This window comes from Hypanus sabinus, chromosome 2 (genome assembly GCF_030144855.1).
Source record: "Hypanus sabinus isolate sHypSab1 chromosome 2, sHypSab1.hap1, whole genome shotgun sequence".
In the NCBI taxonomy this organism is placed as follows: Eukaryota; Metazoa; Chordata; class Chondrichthyes; order Myliobatiformes; family Dasyatidae; genus Hypanus; species Hypanus sabinus.
In genome coordinates this window covers 162,575,256-162,602,458 of record NC_082707.1, presented here as the reverse complement: position 1 = coordinate 162,602,458, position 27,203 = coordinate 162,575,256, and the positions used below count along the sequence as shown (strand labels likewise).

The following is a 27,203-nucleotide window of genomic DNA, read 5'->3' as shown; positions in this document are numbered from 1 at the left end:
CTTCCACTTTATTTTCAATTTTGATTATTTTCATGAACAGAAACACTGCAGATTCAGAGATGCGCTGCCAGATCCTAATGTCCACCGCACTGAGACAGGTTAAATAAGGTCTGGGATCCGCTGGGTCCTAAAGACCATTGCACTAAGACAGGTTGAATAAGGGACCTGAGCATCCATGTTTTTTGGTATCTGCAGGGGGTCCCGGAACCAATCCCCCGTGGATAAGGAGGGCCGACTGTACTTGCCAATCTGTAGCTCCATTCAAGATCGTCCATTTTATTTTTCTCATATACTGTGTGCACTCAAATACAACTCTCAGTCCAGTATCTGTTGCTTTCCATTTTAACTGCACCACGCCTCTATTGCCCTGTAACTCATCACACTGGCTGTGAATATGCCTCCATCTCGTGCCTGCCCTTTCTATCATCTCTGTTACATATACTCCAATACCTTCCCCTCTGACGTGGTTGAAATGTCCTCCTTTCTCAAACATAGCTTCCAACTCCTATAGTGAGGAGGTGTTGATCACATTTCTTCTATTTCCTGCATGTCTACTCTTAATCCCTCCCCCAGGAGAGAACAAAATTAGAGTCCCACCCCACCAGCCTCTGCCTTCACCATATTATCCTTGATGATTTCTGCCAGCACTAACACAATCCAACCAACTCACACGTTTTCCCCTCTCCTTCCCTTTCTTCATTTTCTAGGGGCTGCTTATTTCATTAATTATTGTCCTGCTCTTCCACTCCCAACTCCCAACCCATCCCACAGCACCCAACCAGAGGAAATGAAACACTTGTCATTTATTCTCTTCGCTTCCTACCATCTGGATGATGTACTGATTCACTCACACTTCTAATCTTGTGTACTGCATTCAGTATTTACAATGTAGTCTCCTGTACAATGGAGAAACCAAATGCAGATTGGATGATCACTCTGAAGATCTCTTGCGCTCAATCAGTAGGGGAGATCCTCAGCTTCCTGTTTCATACCACTTCAATTCCCAAACCCACTCCCAATCCTGAGCATCTACCTTGCAGTCTCCTCACTGTCCAGGTGAGGCCCAAGGCAAACTAGAACATATTGTTCTTCTGTTCTGGATTCTTGCCCCTTCCTTTCTATAGATGCTGCCAGACTTACTGAGTTCCTCCATTGTGTGTTGCTCTGGATTTCCAGCATCTGCAGAATCTCACACTTATGAACAACGTATTTCCTTTTGTCCAGGCACTTCACAACTTTTGGAATTCTTCAACTTCGGGTGAACTGCAGTCTATTGTTTCCACCCCCATGCTTACATCTCTTTATCACTCACTTTCTTTAAAATGCCTGAGTCAGTAATAACGTTCTGATCACATCTAACCCATCTTAGCCCATCTTCTATCTTGTACCCCAGTCCTCTCCAGCTCGGTTTCGAAAACTGCAAACCCACCACTCTTCTCCCAAGTTCTCAGAAAGGGTCACTGACCTGAACTTTTAACCAGTTTCTCTTTTTACAGAAGCTGCTTGACTGAGTTCTTTCAGAATTTGTTTTAGATTCCAACATCTGCAGTTTTGTTTTTCCCCCCACTCGCTTTCATCATGGACAAAGCAGCCAATGAGTGTGTGTAGATAGGTAAATGATAAGGAAGGCCAATTGCTAACGGCACTACACATACCCGTGTAAAAGATTACCCAAATAAATCTGAAAGGATTAAAAATTACAAACAAGCATCACGTCCACAGAACACAAACCACAGCTTCAGCATCCCTTCCAGTTACAGTTCCCCAGAATACTGCCATCTCACAAAACAATCTTTGGTTTCTAAAAAAAAAAATAGGGCAAGACTCTGCTAAATGTATATTAGTAATGTATTACTGTACGCAATTAATTTCAAATCTGCAAATCAAGTTTATTCGTATTGCTGATCAGCATTCAATACTATCAGCCCCTCAAATGTAATCAATAAGTTCCCACACCTTGGCCTTAATACCTTCCTGTGCAATTTGATCCTTGACCCCCTCACTTGCAGACCCCAGACAGTTCAGATTGGCAACAATATCTCCTCTATAGTCTCCATCAGAACCACAAGGCTGAGTGCTTAATTCCCTGCTCTACTTGCTTTACACTTATGAGTGTGTGGCTAAGCACAGCTCCAATGCCATATTCAAGTTTGCTGATGACACCACTGTTGTTGGCTAAATCAACATTTAGGAAGGAGATGGAAAATCTGTCTGAGTGGTGCCACAACAACAGCCTCTCAGTCAATGTCAGCATCACCAATGTCAGCTGATTATTGACTTCAGGAGAAGGAAACCAGAGGTCCATGAACCAGTCCTCATTAAAGGATCAGACCTGGGCCCAGCACCCAAGTGCAATTAAGAAGGAAGCACAGAAGTGCCTCTACTTCCTTAGGAGTTTGCAAAGATTCAGCATGACATTTCAAACTTTGGCAAGCTTCTACAGATGTGTAGTGGAGAGTATATTAACAGGCTGCATCACAGCCTGGTATGGAAAAACCAATAACCTTAAACAGAAAAAGCAACACAAAAAAAAAGGAGATAAAGTCTTCCCCACCATAGACAGCATCTATGTGAAACGCAGTTGCAGGAGAGCAGCGTCCATCATCAGGGACCCCCTCCACCCAGGATATGATCTCTTCTCATTGCTATCTTCATGAAGGTGGTATAGGAACCTCAGGACCCATACCGCCAGGTTCAGAGACAGTTATTATCCCTCAGCCATCAGGGTCTCGAACAAAGGGGATAACTTCACTTGCCACATCACTGGGATGGTCCCACAAGCAGTGGACTCGCTTTCAAGGGCTCTTCAACTCATGCTCTCAATAATTATAGCTTATTTATTTACTTATTACTAAAACTTTCCTTTTGTATTTGCAGTCTTTTTCACACTGGTTGAACACCAAAGTTGGTGCGGTCTTTTGTTGATTCTGTTACGGGTATTATTATTATTATTATTATTATTATTATTATTATTTATTGAGTATACCTGAAAGAAGATGAATCTCAGGGCTGTATTTGGTGGCATATATATACTTTGATAATAAATTTACTTTGAACTTTGATCCTGACAGTACAGAATGTAAATAACACAAAATGCTTCAATTAAACCTACAGACAGAGAAGCCAAGTAATGCCATTAGATTCATTTTGCCACATTATCAGAGAGCCAAAGAGCCAAGCAGCACAGAAATAGGTTCTTTGGATCACTATGTTAATGCCAAACATCAAGAGAATTTATACGTCATGGAAACTTGCCACAATCAAAACCAATCCACTTGTAATAATTTAGCAGCTAATGCAGCTGAAGAATGTCAGACTGCAAAATTAATGTTTAATAAGACTAAACACATATCCACATTACCAAGTACTTCATGGTCCATAAAATATTCCCAACCACAGTTTTTTGACAATTAAAATAAGCATTTAAGCAGTGTAATCAGATTTTATGGTATATTTAATGCTAATTAAATGAATATAACACCAAAAGATTGTGCACCTTTAATAAAGGGTGTATTTTGTCCACTGGTAAAAGAAGAGGATTTCTCCGTTTACGTTTCTCAATAGCAGACTGTGCGTCAGCGATAGCCCATTTATCAATTGGATGTGGGAAAGTCTTCTGAACACGCTCCTAAAGGAACGACATAAATAAACATATGCATCTTAAATATAACGTCAGATTAAATATTGAGTTTCGTCACTCACCATCCATATTTCAAAATGTCTTTTACTGCAGTAAACTCCAAGACCTTCCAATGTCAAGAACTAGATCACATATTCCCTAACCAGAATATTCAACTGAGAATCATTTGGAAGTTAGTGCACATCACTGAATTCCAATACAAATTCCATTGGAATAAATGCTTGGCTTGCAGTATACAGAAAGTAATGTGTTAAAGTAACTATCAAAACTCCAGTCAGCTATGCTTCTGTTTTTTGTCACAAACTTTCACAACAATGTCTTGGCTTGGCTTGCCAAGAAATTCTAGCACAGCAGAAGGGCACTGTCTCCTCTTTATGCCAAGTCTCAGTGGAACAAATGTACAGCCTGGAAAGATCAAGCACAAAGTTAAACAACTAATTTAGAAAGTTTATGTCCTAGTTGGTTTTGGAGCTGTGAAGACCATGTTATTTATTCAGGGACTGACCAGTTCCCAGAGCAACATGCTGCAAATTTCCCTGCGATGCTCCAAAAAGACCAATGCACGAGCAATTGTATCAAAATATGTGCTATTCATGTAGAAATAGCAACAAAGGGAATCACGTCTTGAAATCACACCTGAATATTCAAAATGAAGCGAGGCTGCTCAGAAGTGATCTTTATAGTGTTCAACTCCTGGAAAAAAATAACTTCCCATTTTCAAACACTGAAAAAAAAAGTAATTTCCACAAATGAATTCCAAAACAGATGCTACCTCACTGTGAGCCACTGGCAAAAGATGCCTTTCATCAAAGAAAAAAAAAAATCAAACTCTCACTCAACACTGTCCCATTTAATACAATAACAAATTCAGGTACTATTTATGAGTAAATTAATTATGTTGACCAAAAGCTTCTGTTAAAGGTGATGGAGAATTATTAGAAAAGTGACTTCAAATGCAATCTTGAACCAAATAATTACTTAGCCAAAAGCACTCAAATAAACAGGATTGAAATGTATTTACTTCCTTTGACAAAGTAGATGCAGAATAGAAATAGATGTGGAAGTGCTAGTTTTATTTTGTTATTGACTTAACATTCTGGTTAACATTTCCCAAGCCAACAAAATTTGTTAAAAATAAATACACAAATTGATGGTAGCAAATTTCAAAACCTACCAAGCACAGCAAAATCTTTAACTCCCATGGGGAACCTCATCTTTCAAAAATGAGCTGTACAAATGTGTCATTTTTTTTATATTTCCATCTGTAATGAAGACCAGGCTCATATCCTATTTTTGATTATGTTTCTGGCTGACCTGATGAGCACTTTCAGCAAGATCATGCAGTATCTACCTTAATTATGATCAGTTAACTTAGCATTGGCTAGAGAATAAATCAGTATACAAATGCCACAATGCTTTAGTGATCAAATGAAGCACCAGTCACTTTATGCTCTTCAGTTTTAGTTGACACCGTTATAACTGATGTTACATTTATCATCTTTAGATAGCTGTGACATCCAAATTATCCCTTTTGACATTAGAACTGTAGTCACTATTTTAAATAAATAATTTCAACTCTGTTCTTAACCTGTTCACTTCTTGTTTAATTCTGAAATGCCACAACCACCTTCAAGATTGAATTTCTTCTCTCAAAAGGTATTCTCAAATAAGTACTTTCATTTCCTCCCTCCAATGAATAACATTTGTATGTAAAATGTCTTCTGCATTTTAAATCTGATAGGTTCAACTCTGCTAAATAAAACTCTTCGATGGTAATCAAAAAATTGAATATTGACAGAAGTATGGCTGAATCATTAAGAATTAGACATTAAAATAGAGCAGCCAATACATTCTTTGGCTAATAGAAAGGCATGTTAATTCAGCTATGTGCAATGCATTTTCCCAAAGGGTGTGTCACTGCAAAATTCCATAGCCATAAAGTCAGTTATACAACACTGAAACAGGTCCTTCAGCCTGATTCATCTATGCCCACCGAGATGTCTATCCATCTTCATCCGATTTGGCCCATATTCCTCTATTCTTTTCCTAACTGTCCACTTCCTGTTTTCATAAGTGGTGTGATTGTACCTGCCTCTACACCTCGGGTAACATATATATATAAAACATATACCCAGCAACCTTTGTGAAAGATTGACCCTTCAGGTCTCCTTTAAATTTTTCATGATGTCCTCGCTCTTGTACTCAATATCCCTGGCTGTGCATGTAAGCAAAGTACACAGCTTCTTCACTGCATTATCCATCTGTATCACTATTTTCAGGGAGCAAAAACTTGCACTCCAAGTCTCTCTGTCTGTCAACATTGCTAAAATTGCCGTCCAGTCGGTATCAGACAACCCAAAATGTCTCACTTGTCTGGATTAAATTTCAGTTTGATACTTTAGGGCCTTGAAAACCTTCAGGGTCAGATTACTAGTGATCAAGACTGAGACAGTCATGTGAGATCGTCCCCATCATATTAGCTGACTTCCAGGTGGTGGTTGAGAAACCCTATTGTGAGATAAAACCACAGAAATGCTATGCCCTGGATGCCAATCTGCATTTCTCCAAAATGAAAGTGTCACCAGATCAGAAAAATGAAAGACCCACAGGGAAACCTCTGTAATCTCTAATCCACATGGACAAGTTTCTGGCTCCTTATTTAATTTCCTATTTAAAATGTTTAATCTCGTAGAGGTCATACGTTTCATCCCATAATAGAATTTCTAGACCAATGAATTTCAAATCTCCCAAATTAGTTAATTTGAGCTTGTTCTCGAAAATGTTAAATTAGTCTGAATTCAAAATGAAATCTATATTGACATCTGATATCAATGTGGAATTGGAGTAAGCAATTCAGAGCAAACAGTCCAATGAGAGTTTAGTCTGATGGTGTGAACATGCTCTTGGTCTCCAAGTTGCTGAGCAGAAACTGATATAGAGAATCCAATACAAGAATCAATAAGTACAAGCTTACTTCTGCAGACCAAGTTACATAGAATTACTTATATAAGACAATTCAAACAGGCAGCCAAAAATATGATCAATTGCAGATACTAGAAATGGATAAAAGATTGGCTGACAGGCAGGAGGCAAAGAGTAGGAATAAAGGGGGATTTTTCTGGTTGGCTGGTGGTGACTAGTGGTGTTAAGCAGGGGACGGTGCTGGGACAGCTTTTTTTCAGTTTATATATCAATGATTTGTGTGATGTAATTGATGGCATTGTGGCCAAGTTTACAGATGATATGCAGATAGGTGGAGAGGCAAATGGTGCTGAAGCAGCAGGGAATCTGCAAACGGACTTAAGACAGATTGGGAGAATGGGTAAAGAAGTTACAGATGGAATATAGTGTAGGGATGTGTATGGTCATGCATATTGGTAGAAGGAATAAAGGCATGGATGAGGTGCAAAGGGATTTGGGAGTCCTTGTGCAGGATTCCCTAAAGGTTAACTTGCATGTCCAGTCAGTGAGGAAGGCAAATGCAATGTCAGCATTCATTTCAAAAGGACTAAAATATAGAAGCAAGGATATATTGCTGAGGCTCTATAAGGCATTGGTCAGACCACCTTGGAGTACTGAGTATTTCTGGGCCCCTCATCTAAGAAAAGATGTCCTGACGTTGGAGAGAATCCAGAGGAGGCTAATAAAAATGATTCTGGGAATGGAAAGGTTAACTTATGAGGAGAGTTTGATGGCTCCTGGGCCTCTACTCATTGGAATTTAGAAGAATGAGGGGGGATCTATTGAAAAACCTAGATAGGGTGGATATGGAGCAGATATTTCCTATAGTGGATGAATCTAAGACCATAGGGCACAGCCTCAGACTACTGGGATGTCCATTTTGAACAGAGATGAGGAAGAATTGTTTTAGCCAGAGGGTGGTGAATCTGTGCAATTCATTTCCACAGGCAGTTGTGGAGGCCAAGTGATTGAGTATACCTAAAGCGGGGGCTGATAAGTTCTTGATTAGTAAAAGGGCATCAAAAGTTTTGGGGAGAAGGCTGGAGAGGGAAAATAAATCAGCCATGATGGAATGGTAGAGGAGACTCAATGGGCTGAATGGCCTAATTCAGCTCCAATGTCTTATCTGTCATCGCCTTAGTCTATTCACAAATTGTAACGGTATGCAGTCATTATCAGCATATAGAAACTAGAGGATTACATATTACATTTGCAGTTACATGGCAATAGACTCAAGTTTAAACTTAGCCATTTAAGTCTTGACGTAAATAAGAAAACTATTGGCCTATTTCAGACCCAGCTCAACGTGTTTCATGTATCAGTTTTCTCACTCGTCTCAAAACAGTTCCCTTGTTATTTACTGCACATATTATACTAACGTACCATCAATGCTGATGATAAATTTAAATGGTGCTGAACATAAACCATATTAATAGGTATCATTTATTTTTATTCTCTGAATGATTAGTACTTAACTCTTACCCCAACATCTTGAACAGTACGTGGTTGTGCAACACACAGCATATTTAATAACTGAAGTATCAATTCTTCTATGTAATAAAGGGCATCTTCCTTCGCTGAGAGGGTTGGATGTACCTGCCTCTGGACCTGCACCATGAAACAAAATTATAAAACATTTCAATTAATAAATCCTAAATATTTTGTCCAATAATAGGTTTAGAGAAAACAACTTTAATCCTCATCTCTACCATGGGACCTTCAAGCCATTTGTTCGTGAGGACAGGAAGAGTTTCCACCCCCACCCTTCTAGTTAGCAAATTAAGACCACTTGCTGATGTGGGAGGCAAACAAGTCTGACACAAGGCAAATCATCCATTTCTCTGTCAACCATGTTATATTTGGCAAATCTTAAGTAAAAGAAAGTGACATACTGGAGGAAGTAATCCATGCCACGGGTGGCCTAAACAAACTGGTATTCATTGGAAACTGCTATAGGTAGGCTGGTAAACAAAAAAAAACCCTTAATTTCAAAATAGAAACCTTATAAAAACAGAGGAAAATCTAGCTAGCTTTTCCTCTAGTCTGCCTTACTAAAACCAAGACTCCTAAAACACACGACGTCAGATCTAAAGACAACAAAGCCACAAGATTTAATGAATCATATAGCCCTTTCGTCCCACCTGACCCAAACTAACCCTGATGCTGGTCTAAATAAATCCCAATTACCTGCATCGCTCAACATCTTTCCTAACTAAATCTCTGCTCAATTTAAATCTGTGTGATTAATTTTTTTTATATAAAAGGTGGGGTAGGAGAGAGGTGTTTAGGGGAAGGCAAAAATATGCTACTGGGATAAAATTCAAGTTTTCAGCATGCCCACAAACTGGAATCAGTAAGTCAGTCAAACGCTGGGAAATAATAAAAGCTCCAATTTTTAAAATCTTCCGGAAGCACAAAAATGATCAAACTCATTAATTGGCCCTAACAGGTAGCTGGACAAGAGAAGTACATCACTTCTTATCACAAACTAATCCTGGATAGCCAGGAAATGTAATCACTCTTCAGCGCCTGAATTATGAAAATAACAAGCAAACATAATTAAGTTATAATTATACACCTACACAGTCAGATATGTGAATGTACTACCTTAGAAATGTCCATGAGATTAGAGGTGCAAATATTTAAATCAACCAATTTGGAGGATTTAACCAAGTGTACAAGAACGAATAACATCTCTTCAAATTATCACTTGTTAACTCATAACAAGGGAAAATCATGAATCCACACCCACCACATAATTTCTTAGACACATGGATTTAAATAACAAGAGCTGCCAATTAATGCTGACAGTTATCTAACCTAGCTCTCCAACTAATCTTGCCATATTATATACATCTCAGCCAGCAATTTTAACTGAGAATTAATAACAAAATAACAGTACCAAAATGTCATTTTAAGCACTGATTGTCAGTGTGTATTTATACAGCAAAGTTTATATTTAAATGCTATAATTTTGATGTTTCTGAACAACTTTTAGTTCATGACTTTTCATATGTTAGAATTTGAAAAACAGTGATTAATTCATTGAGCATTTTGTACAAATACTAATGACAACCTGCTGATAAAAAAAAATCAAAACCTGGTGTTTGGCAAATCAGTTTGTCATTCATTCCCAGCTGTAGGCAAGATATTACATATTGATGACACGTTCAAGTTTTATGTTTAGCAATTAAGAACGTGTTTGGTGTTTTTGATACGATTTCTTAGAGCTACAAACCTCGGGTCGGTGTAATGCAGAGGAGGCTGACAGGGAGTTAATGAAACTAGCTGAGAACAACGATAAGAGACAAAATCAGAGTCATGAAGCACCACAGGCAGAAACAGGCCCTTTGGCCCATCTATTCATTGCTGAACTGTTATTCTACTTAGTCCCATTGACCCACACTCAAACCACAGCCCTCCATACTTCTCTCTTCCACATGCTGATCCTAATTTATCTTGAATGGTGAAATCAAACCTGCATTCACCACTTCCGTTGGCAGTTCATTCCACACACTCACCCAGAAATTCTTCCTCAGGTTCCCCGAAATATATCACCTTTAACCCATGACCTCTAGTTCTAGTCTTACCCACACTCAGTGGAAAAAGCCTGCCTGCATTTACCCTATTAGTACCCCTCATAATTTTCTATATTTCTATGAAATCTCCCCTCATTCTCTTACACTCAAGGAAATACAGCCCTAACCTATTCAGTCTTTTCCTATAACTCAGGTCCTCAAGCCCCAGCAACTTTACTGTAAATTTTCTACATACTCTTTCAATCTTATTGATACCTTTCCAGTAGACAGGTGACCGGAACTGCAGACAACACTCCAAGTTAGGTCTCATCAATGTCTTATAATACTTCAATGTAAAATCCCAGCTCCTGTACCCTTCAACCAACAGGCTCCTGAAACCAGAGTGTATAACCTCAATTCGGAACTGGTTCCACAACCTGTCAACTCATTTTCAAGGACTTTGCAACTCATGGTGTATGTATGTATTTAGTGATTGCAGTCTGCCTTCTTTTGTTCACTTGTTGCTTGACTTGTCAGTCTTTGTGTATAGTTTTTCATTGAGCAAACCATATTCCTTTGTTCTACTGTGAATCCCTGCAAGAAAATTAATCTCATAATAGAATATGGTGACACATACATAGTTGGATAATAAATTTTCTTTGAATTTTGAACTTTTATTTGTTGCTCTGCAGGTGGAGAGACTATGGATACCCAGTACTATTTCAAAAACCAACTGAAAGTGCATGGAGATTCTAACCCAACAAAAAATTTACACAATTAATGTTCGGCAAAACATCTTCACAGAAGGGAAAACCAATGGAGCAACTTCTGTGTTGTGTTAGCTAGAGTGAAAAGATTCAAGACTATTGCCAAAAATATGCAAAATAACACAAACATTTAGCAGGGGAATCAGCTAGATGAGAAACAAATCTTCAAAATTCTTTTTTAGAACAACCAGATACATACTTCATAGGGGCCAAATGATTCTGGATTAGCTCTGAAATGGCAGCTCAAAGCAGTTATTTTCAAAATATGACAGTGTCAGAGAGTCACAAAATGGTAATTCTGTACTCAGGTACAATATAATCATGGAAATATGGATATCAGAAATAAACAAGACAAAAATAATTAGCTTTTATTTACTAGAATTCTGAACCACTTTAACAGATGCCATGATTTAATGTCACAGCATGATCAGCCAAAACTACTATTATATTGTACATAAAATGACATTTCAGGACAACAGAAATGTCATGCAGATCTCACATGCTTATTTCTTAATTGGGGGGACAGGGATGGGAGGAAACAAATTCCAAAGCCCCATTACCTCAACATGCAGCACTTGACGACATCACAAGATAAATCTAAGGCACCTTTCTGGTTTTTTTAATAGAAATCTTTGAAAGATAAAACAGTGTGGAAAAAAACTATCAAGCATTAGCAAATGAAAACATCTCCATTTGACTTTCAGCTTGATGGGCAAGTGTGTTTCTCTCCCTTAAATGCAGAACAAGGAACAATACGTCTGAAGAAAGGTCTTGGCCTGAAACATTATCTATTAACTCTGTTCCATCGATGCTGCCTGATCTGCCAAGTTCCTCCAGCACTTTGTGTGTGTTGCCTCGGATTTCGAACATCTGTAGATTTTTCTGTCTTTACATCTACAATATCTGCATGTTCAGATATTTAACAGTCACCACTGTATTTTTATCTATAACTAGAAGAAATCCTTTTAATATATCTTTAATTACCCTTATCAAACATGTGATTTGTTAGTTGTGTGTGCAGTAATATCCTCAACACTTGTGCAGCAACGCTGAACTTAAGAGACAATGATTAAAATCATGAGTTTGCCCAAAGACTTGGTAGTCACGAAAAGTGAAGGTTGGATATGTATATGCCTTGTTCCATTCAAAACTTATTTAACAAGTCACATTGACAACACCGACTTCATCCTATGCACCTGTGTTGAATTACCAGTTTCAAGTTCTCATCAAGTATAAAGTGGAACAATGGTGCTCAAACCATGATAAAACTGTATGCCAAATTGCCAATGTCATGTGCACCATGAATTGCAGCTGCACTTTTGGTATGTGACAATTACACTGCAAAAGTGTACAAGACACCAACAGCTTGAAGTGAGTCAGTGTGTTTCATATAATGAAACAGCCATCTTCTTAAGGTAATTGGGCATCTTTGTCACCTTTCTCACATTTAATGATGGTTACATCCAATATAAAGTCTGATTTATACTTCTGCAAATGAGCTACACTGTAGCCTACGCCATAGGCCTGATTTTTACTTCTGCGTCGCTCTACACCGTAGCGAACATGTGTTGGTGTGCACCAAAACGCCAGTTGGCGGTGGGGTTTCTATGCCACTGTGTTGAGTTTCTTCGTGAGAGATATGGACAAGGAAATGCTTTTCAAATATTTTTGCATGCCAGCAGGTGGATTTGGCGATTTGGTTCATCTATTTCACATCGGTGTACAGACATGGTGGAGAAGAAGCAACCGGAAGTGTGTAGGAGGAAATGCGATGCTACCAAGCAGACCAATCACAGTTGTTGTGATCTGCGTCACCGCGATGCACGAGTTACTTTTTTGGGGAGGTGCACGTCACCCTGTAGCGTAGGGTACGCAGTACCTATGGTGTAGATGCAACGTAGAAGTATAAATCAGGCTTAATGCTACATCCAGTTAAGGGCAGCAGCTCTTGTCGCAGCCTCTGCAATGAGCTCTCAAACAGTACTGGCATTGTGTGGGTGGTAATGAGCTATTGCTAAACTCAGGAGACCTCTCTTCTGACAACTTGGCTAGAGTGGCCACATCCTGCAGCTTTTAACCATCCTGGCAATGGTAGGGTTGATAATTTATTCCAGCCCAGAGAAGCACCTGGCTCAAAATCCATTGTGAATGCCATTAAAGCAGATGGATTTCCTTGGAGGATGCTGCACGATATATGCTAGGGGGCATTGGTTTAGCGCGAGAGGGATAAAGACCTAAAAACAGATCCGAGGGGCAACTTTATCCCATGCAGAGCATGGTGAGTACATGAAATGAGCTGCTAGAGGAAGTGGCTCAATCGTATCTCAATCTGTATCTGAGACACAAGATTAAGAAGCATTTTGGATAAGTACATAAAGTAGAGAGGTATGGGCCAAACATAGTCTTCTCAACACACTGAACCATCCATGGCTGAGGAGGTGTTTCTAAGTGAGGCAATAACACCAAACAGGAACCTAAACAAGTCAGCACTTAGGCAAAAGGAAGTCTGGAATGTTGGAGAAGGTAATGTTGGAGATGCAAGAGTAGTTGAGGTGAATGACAAGGAGCTGGATGGCCTTGGTAACGTGATGTGGACATTCAGAAAAGCACATCCTGATATAGATAATCAGCATTAATCCAAAGAAACCAAGGTAATTGTATACAACTACACTGTAAAATAGTAAATGGGAATACGATAAATGGGAAATCCAGAGTTTCTTTTACACAACAGCAAAGGCAGAGCACAAAAGATCAGGGAAATTCATTCATAAGAGATCTTTACTCATTTTTAAACCACATAATAAATTCCCTGGATCTTAATTTTTTTAAAAATTCAGAACAAATGCCATTCATTAACACAGCATGGAACCTGTACAAAACTATAACACATATAAACTTCCCTAATTTATGCCAGTTTTGAATAAACTGGAAAAATTAAGACTAGAATTTTAAACACATCAAAAGGACGGGATCCTGTTGATTTAACCCGCCCCCCCCCCAATTCTCTTGAGATCCAAAATAAGTTTCCAACATCTTTGAATGGAAACTTAAAACACCTCAACCACCTGCATAGTAAAAGGAGTAAATTATGAAACTATATTTTCTTCTCTCAAACAATTCCCAAATGTACACATACACACATCACTGATGACATGACAGTTGTACACCATTAGGAAATTCTGAGTCATGGAGTTCAGGATGATGGTGAAGAGTTAAAAGCCATTTATCCGGAAGTATCCATTTTTTTTTAAAAAATGGATATCATCATTAAGAAGCAGCACACACTGGATGCCAAGACCTGCAAATGGTCACAGTGCAGAAATATGAGAAAAGGTTAACATTTCATTTCACAAGATAGACTGCATCAAGAGAATTTTAAAACTAAAAACTAACAATTCAATTTTGTTAAGTTCCTTCAAAAATAATATTGGAATAGGGCCAAGACAAGAGTGACTGGGACAAATCAGCAACATACTGTTTCAAAATAAAAAGGAAAATTCTAAATAAATTTACACTACATGAAATCAAATATTAGGGATTGACTAAATACATCCAGGAATCCTGAGGCTAGCAGTTTCAGAATATTGACAGAGATATTAAAGAAATGCAGAATGATGAGATATTCACTTAAAACAGTCTAATCAAGGTACTGACAAAGTGACTTACCATCTGCAATTGGAAAAATAATCAGAATCAGGTTCATTATCATTGACATATTTCATTAAGTATATTGCTTTTGTGGTAACACTACAGTGCAAGACAATAAATAAATAAGTGCAAAGGAGGAATGGTAAGGTTGAATTCATGGACCGTTCATAAATCTAATGGTAGAGAAGAAGAAGCTGTTCGTAAAACATAGAGTGTGTGTCATCCAGCTCTTGTAACTCCTCCCGACTGTAGTACTAAGAAGGCATGACCCAGATGGCATGGGTCCTTAATGCCACCTTCTTCAGACACCACCTTTTAGAAATATCCATGGAGCTGGCTGAGTCTACAACCCTCTGCAATATGTCAGATCCAAGATAGAGTCTCTGAGATGTTCCACACCCAAGAACTTGAAGCTGCCCAGCCTTTCCACTGAACTCTCAATGAGAACTGTTGTATGTTCTCCCAACTTCCCCTTACTAAAGTCTACAAACAGTACCACACTCCTGCTGACATTGAGTGCAAGATTGCTGCAACACTATTTGAGATCCTGCCAACACAGAATTAGGAAAAAAATTCAGATTTGTTTCAAATGAAGCAGAGAGAATTTGACTAGAGAACAGGTAAATGGGATAGAGGAAATACAGTCAAAGTGTGCAAATGTGCTCAAGAAAAACTCATGCCAAGAGAAACTGCTAGATTATAAAATTAGACTCAAGGGCAGAAAATAACAATTTTTTTAAAAATGGTAAGATCAGTGGAATCAAAAGGCAGCCAGTCACAAAAGTGGGTTCCAAAAGAAAGGTCCATCATTTTTGTTCACCATTAACATCAACTGACTGAGGTGATCCAGATGATGCAAAAGGGATATAATTAGTTCTTTACAAACTAAACAGCTAAAGTACTGAGGGGGAAAACATGGGGGAGGGGGGGGGGAAAGGTCAGTAAGGAGCAGACTGAACTTAATGTCAGGAACTACAAGGGTAGTGGTATCTCAAAAATTACCAAACTTTAAATCAGGGGTTTCCAACCTTTTTTTTAAAATGTGGACCTCAGGTTGGGAACCTCTACTCTAAATGAAAGTAGACTAAACACTGTTGAAACAAGAACAGTTTCTAGATTTCGAAGAGAAGTTGCAAAAAGGTAGCTAGCTTTTGCTGTTATTATCCTGTAAAATTGACAGCAACTATAATTTTTGCTCTAGCATGCATGAACATTGAGTAGTTCCACTCAGTAATCACCACCAAGTCACAGGTTATACTCACATCATGGACTCCTTTAGGAGTTCAGAAGGGAGTGGGCACTTAAGCTAAACTTGCCACAACCATTTACGCAGGGTCAAAGGAGATAGAAAGGCTATTCTCCATCTTAATGGAAATCACTGAGTGCACAACTTTATAAAGACTTCCTAGGAAATCGTTAGTTTAAAAAGTCTTTTTTTTAATCTAAAAGTTTCTTACTTTAGACTAAAACATATTTTAAAAAATTAAGTACTGACAGCATTTTAGAGCCTTCTGAGAATTTTTAAAAAATCAGAAATGAGTGTACAGGGGCACCCCAGATTACAAATGACCTGAGCTATAAAAATCTGACAAAATTTCATCCACATATTCTGAAGCATTTTTCAAGCTAGTGTTAATAAATGCTATTAATTAAAATTGGATGCAATACATGATCCATTAAGGCAAAGATGGTTAGTGATCGGGTGATCATTCAATTACATAAAATTAAACCAAAATATGTAGAGCAATATGATAAAAGTAACAACAGAAAACAGACTCTTTTTGATTTATGGATATTTCTCAGGAATGGGACCAGCTACAATTCCAGATTCGGAGAAATCTGGGTGCAAGAATTATTGACACAATAGTTTTATCTGTACTTATGACATGTTTTGGCAATAAAATATCCATGAGGAAGAAGACAATGAATGCCAGAAAATTTTAACTGAATTCGTCACTGAGAGGCTGTTTTAGTAGGCTAAGAATTGTAGTAACGTGAAAAAGAACAGAACATATTAGTCTAGTTGGAGTAAGTTAGGCAGCATCTGTGGAGAGGAATAAATAGTCAACATTTCATGCCAAGACACTCCATTAGTACTGGAAGGAATTAGGCAAAGAAGCCAGAATAAGCAGGTGGGGGAAAGGGAAGGAGTACAAGTTGGTAGTTGTGCAGATTGGTGGGGGGGGGGGGGGGAAAGGGGGATTGAGGTATGAAGCTGGGGGTGTCTGCTGGAAGGGGTAAAGGGCTTAAGAAGAAGGAATCTGATAGAAGGGGACAGGGAACCATGGGAGAAAGAGAAGGAGGAGCACCAGAGGGAGGTGATGGGCAGGTGAGAAGAGAAGGGCAAGTGGGGAGCCAGAATGGGGAATGGGAAAAAAGATTACTCAAGAGAAATCAATGTTTACGCCATCAGGTTGGAGACTAACCAGACAGAATATGAGGTTTAATACTGTTCCAACCTGATAGTTTCTTCATCCTGACCGTGGAGGTGGCCATGAACTGATAGGTCACAATGGAAATGGGAAAAGGAATTAAAATGAATGGCCACTGGGAAATCTATCTTTTACCCCCGCACATGGCTTCAACTATCACCTCGGTACTCCTTCCTCCATCCCCAAACTTCTTATTCTGGCATCTTGCTCTTTTCTTTCCAGTCCTGGTGAAGAATCCAGGTCCCCTCCATAGATGCTACCTGCTTTGCTGAGTTCCTCCAACATTTTGTGTGCATTACTCAAGATTTCCTGCATATGCAGAAATTCTTGTCTTTTAAATGTTAGCTTATGCAATATTTAGAAAAGGTCAAATTACTCAGTGATCATAGCAGCTATTTCCAAGGAAAAGGTAAAGAAACTAAACAAAGTTAAAGAAACACCCACAAACTGTGAAAGGCTACAAGGAACTGTGATGATTCTAAATATGAAAGTGATTTTCACAGAACAAGTATATAATAGATTTCAGATCAACGAGCATTACTTGAAGATAAGAGGATATGAACACAAAAATTTCCAAAAGGGATAAAACTAAATGTGGTTTGGAGTCTGAATTTGAAAACCTACTTGCCTCATGGCTCCACTTTACTAGAAAGTCACTAGGGGCAATTCAAATCTATGTAATGGAAGATGAAGTATCAACATTGAAGGAAATGTAGAATTTGAAGCACATTTGTATCATAAAGACAACAGCTTAATTAAGTCCATCGGAATGAGAGATTCAGCACTGAGAACAACTGCATAAACACATTTTGTTAATCAGGACCTTTGGCTCAAGTTTTCTAACACACACAGGATAAATATAGCTTTGAAATAAACAATCTTAAATTGATTATTAAAGCAATCCACAAATAGACAGAATGGCTTGCTTCTGAGTGGTATTTATTTATTTCAAAATTTGTGTGGCCCTTAGATGCTACATTATGCTTAAAGCAAACTGCATTTAAATACCTTCAGTTTTGTGTGTTTGTGCTCAAAAAGCAGCTAATTATTTTTGTCACTGATAGTTGGTGAGAAATAAGCAATAAGACAAATTCAGAACTGTTTTGATCACCATGGTTTCAAGCATTCAGACTTGGAGATGCCAGAAACAGGCAGAGTGAAAATGAAACGATTTCACTACTTCAACAAGTTAGGAACCATGAATAATTTGAAGATATTGACAATCATCTTGAACGTTGCAATGAAAATGAGATGCAATCGTCAATAGCATTATATAAAGGCAGTCCATTATCTGCATTAGGCATCTGCGCTGATTTTGCTCATTTACAATCTATTTAAACAAGTGCACTTTGGATGTATTCTTACCGATAACTATTAGGAACTGATACAGTTTTATAATACTGTAGTAGTATTGAAAGTGTTGCATTGTGTTCCGTATTTCATTAAAATACATAAATTGATACTCAGTTACACTGTAGTTTGTCGCTTTTATACCTTTCTATTTCCATCAAACTTTGGCTAATTGGAGCAGCTGCTTAATTAGGCCAAAATGTACTGGTCCCAATGTGCCCAATTAACTGGAATCCATTGTATTTAAAGATCAACTCTAGGATTCATAACAACTTCTGCTTTTCTGCTATGCTTGCACAGCATCTACCCATCACTGCACCAGTTTCAGCATCACTTCCTACACCTATCCAACACTCCTTTTAATTAGAAGGGGTTTGAGTACACCAGGCAAACGTGAATGAATTGTTCAAATTCAGAAGGTATAATTGATGAAAGTGTTTTCTTCTAATAGTTGCAAGGTTAGGCAAATTTATCCACTCAACAATAGGTTCAAGTGTTTAAATAAATTGTAAGTCAATTCACACTAACTGTCAAGTCAAAAATTTGTATAGAAAATAAGAAAGCCAATCCAATCACCATCAAATGGGATGAAAGAGCCGATACACATTAACACAGAACATTACAGCACAGTGTAGGCCCTGTGGCACATTAGGTGTGCTGAGCTTTTAACCTACTCCAAGATCAATCTAACCCTTCTCTCCAACACAACCTTCTGATTTTCTGTCCATCTGTGTGCCTAAGAGTTTCTTAAATGCTCCTAATGTACGTGGCTCTACCATGGCAAGGAGTTCCATGCACCCAATAATCTCATGTTAAAAAAACCTTACCTCTGACACGTCCCCTAAATGTTCCTCCAGTCACCTTAAAATGATCACACACACAAAATGCTGGAGGACGTCAGCCGGTCAGGCAGCATCTATGGAATGCATCGGGCCAAGGCCCTTCATCAGGACTTTAAATCTACGCTTCTTATTGGCCAGTTTCACCCACAAGGGAGTCTGCTTTCCAGTTGATCTATACCTCTTACCCTGTAAACCAGTATCAAGGCACCTCTCACCCTCCTTATTTCCACAACAAAATGTATGCTTCCTTTATTTTTAAGTTATGTTGCCTTAGGGATAATCATTGCCTTCAATTCTAAGATTCTAACCAAGCTGTGGTATATTTCACACCCACATGAGAGAGCAGAAACTACCCCAAATGAAAGAGGCCACTTCAGCAGTGAAGGACTACCTCTGGAGTCCACATCATCCTTAATCCAGATTTACAGCTTTCTTGTAGAGATTTTTAGTACCACAAGTATACTTAGCATAATGGTTCTCAACCTTTTTCTGGTCAACTGTACCAATTATTCTAATATACAGTTAATATTAGTTTTAACAGGTTATAGGTATTATGTTAAATATAATGTTACAGGTGTATATTAAAATAAAACTATTTTCAAAGCTCTGAATAGGGTACTTAATTATAATATATAATACTCTTCCAACCACCAATGAAAAACACTTAATATTGTTACTTCGGACACTTAATAAGATCCCTGCCACTGCTACAAACTAGTGAATTTTTGAATATCTGGTTGCAACTTGGTTAAAGGCAATCGAAGATCACCTCTCTTCACAACATCAAGATGGTTGTGAGTTTCTGACAGGAGGTAAAGAGAGAAACATCTCAAATAATTCCCTTGAATATGTCTGATCTTAAAACATTCAACCTGATTATTTTCTCTCTTTTATTCAGGGTACATTTTTTCCAGGATTGCCTATGTTTCCAAATACTAATGATGAATTGCTGCACTTGGGTAGACCTGAAAATGTTGTTTTGAAAAATAAAAAGGAAGATTAATTTTTATATACTTGTGTGGCTGTTGCTGGACTTGCAGCTGGTTTATTTATATATTAGTAAAGGTTCACCAGGACTAGGCAAGATTCCATGTTTTGGATAAATTTCATGTTGTGGTTGCTGAAATATCACTTTTTGCATCTTGTTTTTCTTGCAAACTACAGTTGAGAAGTAATTATTTAGCTTTGAAGTGACCTGGGTTTCCTATAGAATGCAGAGTGCATTAGATAAATGAGAAGAGGTAGGAAATCCCATTAAAAACTTTGCTTTCTCCCAGGGCTGTGGAAGCTTACTGTATTTTGAGTATCATGAATTATCCAGAAATCTTGTTTGCTCTGTTTGAATTTTGCTTGAGCTGTTATACAATTTCACAGCTCAATAAGACATTCTTATATTGTGTCAACATCATTCACTTTCACCCCAAATGGATCGAACATCCAATCTAGAATATGCATTTCCAGCAGGTCTCTGATCCAAAATTCTGTACCAGTGGTTTCAAATGATGAATTCACTGTATACAGTACAATCATCATTTTGTAATAGTATTTTAAAAATGTCCAGAAACTACTGTTATGTCCACAGCCCCCTCCTTTGTGAGAATCGCAAGTGCACTTGTTGAGGGGGGGGGGGGGTCAGTAGACCCAGGAAATGGGAGAGAGAGAGAGAGACGTGCTGAATAGACACAGGAAATGGGGGGGAGAGAGAGAGAGAGAGATGTGCCGAATACCGTGATCCACCATGATGCAAAATAAGGCGACATTGACCATTGTCTCATGAAGACCACGTGTAAGCCCTCGGGCAAAGTGGGCTGGTTGAGAGAGAGATTGCATCATCCCAACCTGATTGACACCTGCGACCCCGTGAGGAAGTATAAAGGAGAGTCTGGGGGGGGGGGGGGGGGGAAACAACCCCTTCAGACGCACCAGAAGACACCTTAGTGATCCCGCAGTAGCGGGAAGCCATTTTGAAGGAAGCCACGTGCGTTAGATTCCGGGCCTGGAATCTGTGGTTGGAATCACGGAAAACCGCTTTTAGCTAACAACGGGGAAGCCCGCTCCCCTGATTCAATGGAATTGCTTCATAAAGACCTGGGCAAGTTTTTCTTTTCCCACCAATCTCTCTCTCTCTCCAACAAGTGAAAACTCAGCGGCCCCCCCCCCCTACAAAAGCCAGAAGCCTGCAGGAATTTGAGTGACTTTTATATTTCCATCGGACACTATATTATCCCCTAGACAAACAATCCAGCTGTTTCTTATTGATGATTATTATTAGACCCGCGCTTATAGATTAAGTAGTGACTACGTATATTTGAGTGTTTGTATTAATCTTACGTTTGTGCCCCTTTCATAAATAAAGACTTTTAAAAATAGTACCATCAGACTTCAATGGACCTCTCTATCTTTGCTGGTAAGTGATCCAGTTAAGGGATTTCGTAACAGTTGGGGTTCCCGTCTCAGGATTTGACACCAAATTGGAGGGCCAGTGAATCGGGCTTGTAGGTCCAAAACTTGGATCTGGTTACACGAATAGCCAGACGGGAAACCAGCAAAGATGGACATGAGGGAATTTATAGAAAACCCGACTCTGAGGGGGCCCGATGGGGCCTCCAAATCGGACTTGATAAAATTGGCAAAGGAGTTAAACCTCACAGAGGTGAGGTTGTCAATGAAAAAGCAGGAGGTGCGAAGGGCAATAACTCAGTATTATATTGTGAAGAATGTGTTTACAGCTGAGGTACTGGAAAATATCCCTGAAAAGGTACCAGCTAGTGGGGCAGATCAGTTAGAGTTGGAAAAATTAAGGTGGGAACATGAAATTAAGTTAAAAGAGCTGGAAGCAGCCGAGAGGGAGAAGGAGAGGGCTGAGAAGGAGAAGGAGGCAGAGAGACAGAGGAGACGTGACTTGGAGATGGAGAAGTTAAAGCTAGAGCAACGAAGTCAGGGGTCGGACCGAGAGGAGCGGTTTGATGTTAGTCGGGAGTTGAGGTTAATACCTCCGTTTGAGGAGACGGATGTTGATAGTTACCTCTTGCTTTTTGAAAAGGTGGCAGGGAATCAGAAGTGGCCCAAAGAGCAGTGGATGGCGTTGTTACAAAATGTGTTAAGAGGGAAGGCCCAGCGGGCATATGCAGCGTTGTCCACGGAGGGGGAAGGGAAAGAGAAATATGACCAAGGCGGCCATTCTCCGGGGTTACGAGCTAGTACCGGAAGCATATAGACAAAAGTTGAGAAATTTACGGAAAGGGTGGAATCAGACGTACACTGAGTTGGCCCATGAGAAGGGTGTGCTCTTGGACCGTTGGTACACCGCAGAAAGAGTGGACGAGGATTATGGGCATCTCAGGGAGTTAATGTTGATTGAGGAATTTAAAAGTTGCGTTCCAGAGGAGATCTGGATGTATTTGAATGAGAGGCCGAATAAGTCCATTTCAGAATTTGCTAGGTTCGCGGATGAATATGCCCTAACCCACAAGACAAAGTTTTCCTCGAATAAAAGTTCCCAGAGAGACCGTGGGAACGATCGAGAAAGTCCAACGAGTGCAACGAGTGAGGCAGAGGACCCACCGGGAGCTAGCAGTAAGGTTGGGGGGGGGGGGGGGGGGGGGGGGAAGGCAAGACGGCCAGAGGTTTCCGGGCTTGACCTGTTTTAGTTGTGGGAAGGAAGGGCATGTTGCCTCTCGATGCTTTGCGCCGAGGAAAGAGATAGGAAAAGGGAGAGCCGCAGTCCCTATCGGGTGTGCCGTGGTAATCAGTAAATTGACCAGAGAGCCCCAGGTAGACAGAGTACGAGAAGGGTCTGAGACTTGTCTGTCACACGGAGCCGTGGCTGTGAGGGAGGGAGACACACCCATTCCCATACGAATCTGGAGAGACACGGGGGCTGAGCTGTCGTTGATCAGCAGTAAGGTACTAGAATTTGGTCGAAAAACGGGCATGGTAAAGGTAGAGGGGATCAGCAAAAGAATAGAAATGGTGGCTTTACATGAGGTCATTATGGATTGTGAGCTGGTGTCTGGACCCGTTGAAATAGGGGGGCCATCCGAGTTCCTGAGAACTGACGCGGACGTTCTTCTCGATAACGATTTAGCAGGAGGTAAGGTTTGGGCAGCCATGATGCCGACCGGCGAGTGCGGTGGCCCCGCCCCTGTAGTCCCAGATCTATCCCACATGTGCGGTCACTCACAGCCTGTCGAGAAAGGCAGCTGAGAACGAGAGCAGTTTAAATCTGGCCAGTTTTGATTTGGCCGAGATGTTTCTACCGATCCCGTACCACAAGGGTTTAGAGGGTGGTAAAACGAAGAGTAGTAAAGTGAAAGAGGAGAAGGGAGTGGAGGTAGATCTGCCTTTAGCGAGGAGAAAGGTCCTAGAGGCAGAAAATAAAGATGCGGAACCGATAGAGCGGTTAAAAGGTCCAGGGTTGGACATAGATGATCTGTCTGGTTTGGCAGAACTGTTTGAGGAAGTTGAAACTTCTAAAGGTGTTCCCGATAGTGAAATGTGGGCAGCCCTAGACGAAAAGGGTGCCCTTACCTCAAGGAAGTCTGCTGGGTTGGCAGATGAGATTGTTTCAGCCCGCGGGATTGAGTTTACTCTGGAAGGGAGTTGCCCAGAGAGTACCCGGGAAAAACGGGGGAACTTAGAATTTAAGAAGGGTACGGGTATTGAAAGCCTGGAAGAGGCCAATGTCCCGTTTGAGTGTGTCCAAGATGGGGATGCACGTGGTACTGAACCTAGTAACGGAGCTCAGAAGAAGTCTGAGGTATCTGACCCAGTGGAACGGGCGGCCGTCCTTGTGGGTCAGATAGACTTGGTTCAGTGGGAAAAGGGTTAACCTTGGTAACCGTGGGAAGTGTGAGTTCCCCGGTGTTTGTACTCGAAGGTGGGTTCAAAGTTAATGCAGAATTTAAGAATGGGGAGATGAGGATTATTATTGAAGGAAACAGAAAGTCTGTAGTTCCCAAGTCGAATGAAGAAATTTTAAACCTGGCAGATCGCTCACAGAGTGAGCCAGGAGATAGCGGGGAGGGGGGGGGGCCCACTCTATTGTTATGCCAGGATGGGGTGTGAAGAGGCCAAATTCGAAATGCTACTTGAAGCATTCGAATTAAAAACCAACAGCCTGAAGGGTCCTGACAAAAGGGCTAGCCACCTGGGTAAAATTAAAGAATTGGGTGGAAATGGTCTAAGTTTGGGGCACGGTGTTGATAAAATAACCCCTATGAAAGAGGCAGGCGGGAGTTCACCACGCAAAATTACTCAAATTCCACTCACCGGAAAAGAGGCGATGGTTAATGGGGATGCCATTTTAAACAGCAAAGCAGGTTGTACGGGATTGCGCCAAAGCCTGTGAATAATAAAGACAGCCCCTTGGAGACCTGCCAGTTAAGTAAAACACCAAAACGATTAGTATTTGCATAAACTTTTGTAGATGCACATAAGCTAAGATCACACCTCAGTTCTGTTGCTGAAAAAAAATAGGTGGTTATTAAATTGAAGCCTGATGCTACAAGACTTTAGTATGGTACGCGATGTTAAGATCTTAAAGAAAGGGACACTGTAATTGTTAACTGTTTAGATACTGACTTGAATGTATAACGGTATTACTCTGTGAAAAGAAAAGCTTGTGTATTGTGTTAGATTCAAAAATCCTGTAAGACTCTGTACGAATCCGTTTTTTTTACCGCTGGTAAAAACCTTTAAGAGGGGAGGTGTTATGTCCGCAGCCCCCTCCTTTGTGAGAATCGCAAGAGCACTCGTTGAGGGGGGGGTCAGTAGACCCAGGAAATGGGAGAGAGAGAGAGATGTGCCGAATACCGTGTTCCACTGTGATGCAAAATAAGGCGACATTGACCATTGTCTCACGAAGACCACGTGTAAGCCCTCGGGCAAAGTGGGCTGGTTGAGAGAGAGATTGCATCATCCCAACCTGATTGACACCTGAGACCCCGTGAGGAAGTATAAAGGAGGGTCTGGGGGGAACAACCCCTTCAGACACACCAGAAGACACCCTAGCGATGCAGTAGCAGGAAGCCATTTTGAAGGAAGTCACGTGTGTTAGATTCCGGGCCTGGAATCTGTGGCTGGAATCACGGAAAACCGCTTTTAGCTAACAACGGGGAAGCCCGCTCCCCTGATTCAACGGATTTGCTTCATAAAGACCCGGGCAAGTTTTTCTTTTCTCATCAATCTCTCTCTCTCTCTCCAACAAGTGAAAACTCAGCGGATCCCCCCCCCCCCCCCCGAGCCAGAAGCCTGCAGGAATTTGAGTGACTTTTATATTTCCATCGGACACTATATTATCCCCTAGACAAACGATCCAGCTGTTTCTTATTGATGGTTAAATTATTAGACCCACGCTTTTAGATTAAGTAGTGACTACGTATATTTGAGTGTTTGTATTAATCTTATGTTTGTGCCCCTTTCATAAATAAAGACTTTTAAAAATAGTACCATCAGACTTCAACAGACCTCTCTATCTTTGTTGGTAAGTGATCCAGTTACGGGATTTCATAACACTACAAAAAGTCACGAATTCCAATATTGCTGCTGAAAAGTTTCAGTTTTCCAAGGAAAGTGTTAATAGCCTCTTTGCATGATACAAGATGCAGATTTTTTTTCCCTTGTAACTGTTTAATAAATTCAATTTTTCCAAATATATCTGACAGGTAAAATACGTCAGACCCAGCAGCGACAATTTGCTCTCCAAGCTGCTCATCACTTAAAAATGCTACAATACTATTCCAAAGCAACGGTTACCTTATGATAACCATTGGATCTCTGTATGTATTGGCAGCCGCACAAAATCTTCACTTGACCTCGCAAATTTTCCACCAATATTACAGCTGCAAGGGTGTCATGCAAACATCCTCCCAACTGTTTGCAACCAAATGCTGACAGTGGATGACACGACGTTTGCAAAAAACATAGGGCACAGCGTTTCTAAAATGAGTAATGAAGCCTCTGCATCTGCCTACCATCAGACCACTAGCTTGACATTATTATAGCTCAAGGTATTAAAGTTTGGAGTTCAAACAAATCTGTAAGGAGTCTGTACATCCTCCCCATGGAATGCACGTATCTCCTCAGGGTACTCTGGTTTCTCTCGCAGCCCAAAGACATACTGGGCAGGTTAAATGGTCATTGTAAATTGTCCCGTGATTAGGTCATGGTTAAATCTAGGCTTGCTGGAGAACATGGCTCGAAGAGCAGCAAGGGACAACTCCGCACTGTAACTCAGTGCGCAGATAGTTAGGTCAATAGACAGACAAATAAATAAACAGACAGACATCAAAGCAGCGCCATCAGTTACAAAAGCCATTATATTTCCATAACACACATAAAAAGAGCAAAATGCTGGCGCAACTCAGCAGGCCTGGCAGCATCAATGGAAAAGAGTACAGTCGATGCTTCGGCCTGAAACCCTTCAACGGGACTTTCTTTTGTCCTCTTTTCCATAAATGCTGCCTGGCCTGCTGAGTTCCTCCAGCATTTTGTGTGTGTTGCTTGGATTTCCAACATCTGGAGATTTTTTCTTGTATATAAACAACTGGGCTTGATTTTTAGGCATTTCTTTTAATAATTTAATTTTTTTTAGGTAAACTTTTTAATACTATTACGAATGCAAATTCTGTGGGGTGTGTACATGTACTCTCCAAGGAATGTGAATTGAACTTACTTTAAAAATATTTTAAGTATCTGGGATTTAATGGAAGTTGTAGTGGTAGATAGTGATGCAGTGGCAGACTTCGCATGTTCTCACCTCTCTGCAGTTTAGCTGTTTCTAGTAGATGGCCCCACTGCGCTAACTGCAGCCTTCATGTCATGTTTTCTAAGTACTATAACACGCACAGGCCAGTGGAAGGCAAACAGAACCAGCCTCCTGTTGCATACTCGCTGACTGGCTTCGCTGCAGACAGCCTCGCCCAATCTGCAGCTTGTGACTTGGGGGAGGATGTGGAGCGGGGGCTCAGTGGGGAATCCTGCTGGGTGTGGACGGTGATTTATGCGTGGTCAAGCAAGAGCAGAAAAATCCAATGACATGCCGC

At 40.2% G+C, this 27,203-nt stretch overlaps 1 protein-coding gene across 2 annotated transcripts in view; it reads right to left on the bottom strand.

Annotated features, from left to right (window-relative positions):
- sos2 (son of sevenless homolog 2 (Drosophila)) overlaps positions 1-27,203 on the bottom strand; it is a 116,100-nt gene that overhangs the window by 71,131 nt on the left and 17,766 nt on the right. For both annotated transcript variants that reach the window (XM_059958185.1, XM_059958193.1), the window contains exons 2-3: positions 8,084-8,209; positions 3,497-3,628 (exon numbers count right to left, since the gene is read on the bottom strand). In XM_059958185.1, the coding sequence (XP_059814168.1) occupies positions 3,497-3,628; positions 8,084-8,209 (258 nt within the window). The remainder of the gene's footprint in view (positions 1-3,496; positions 3,629-8,083; positions 8,210-27,203) is intronic.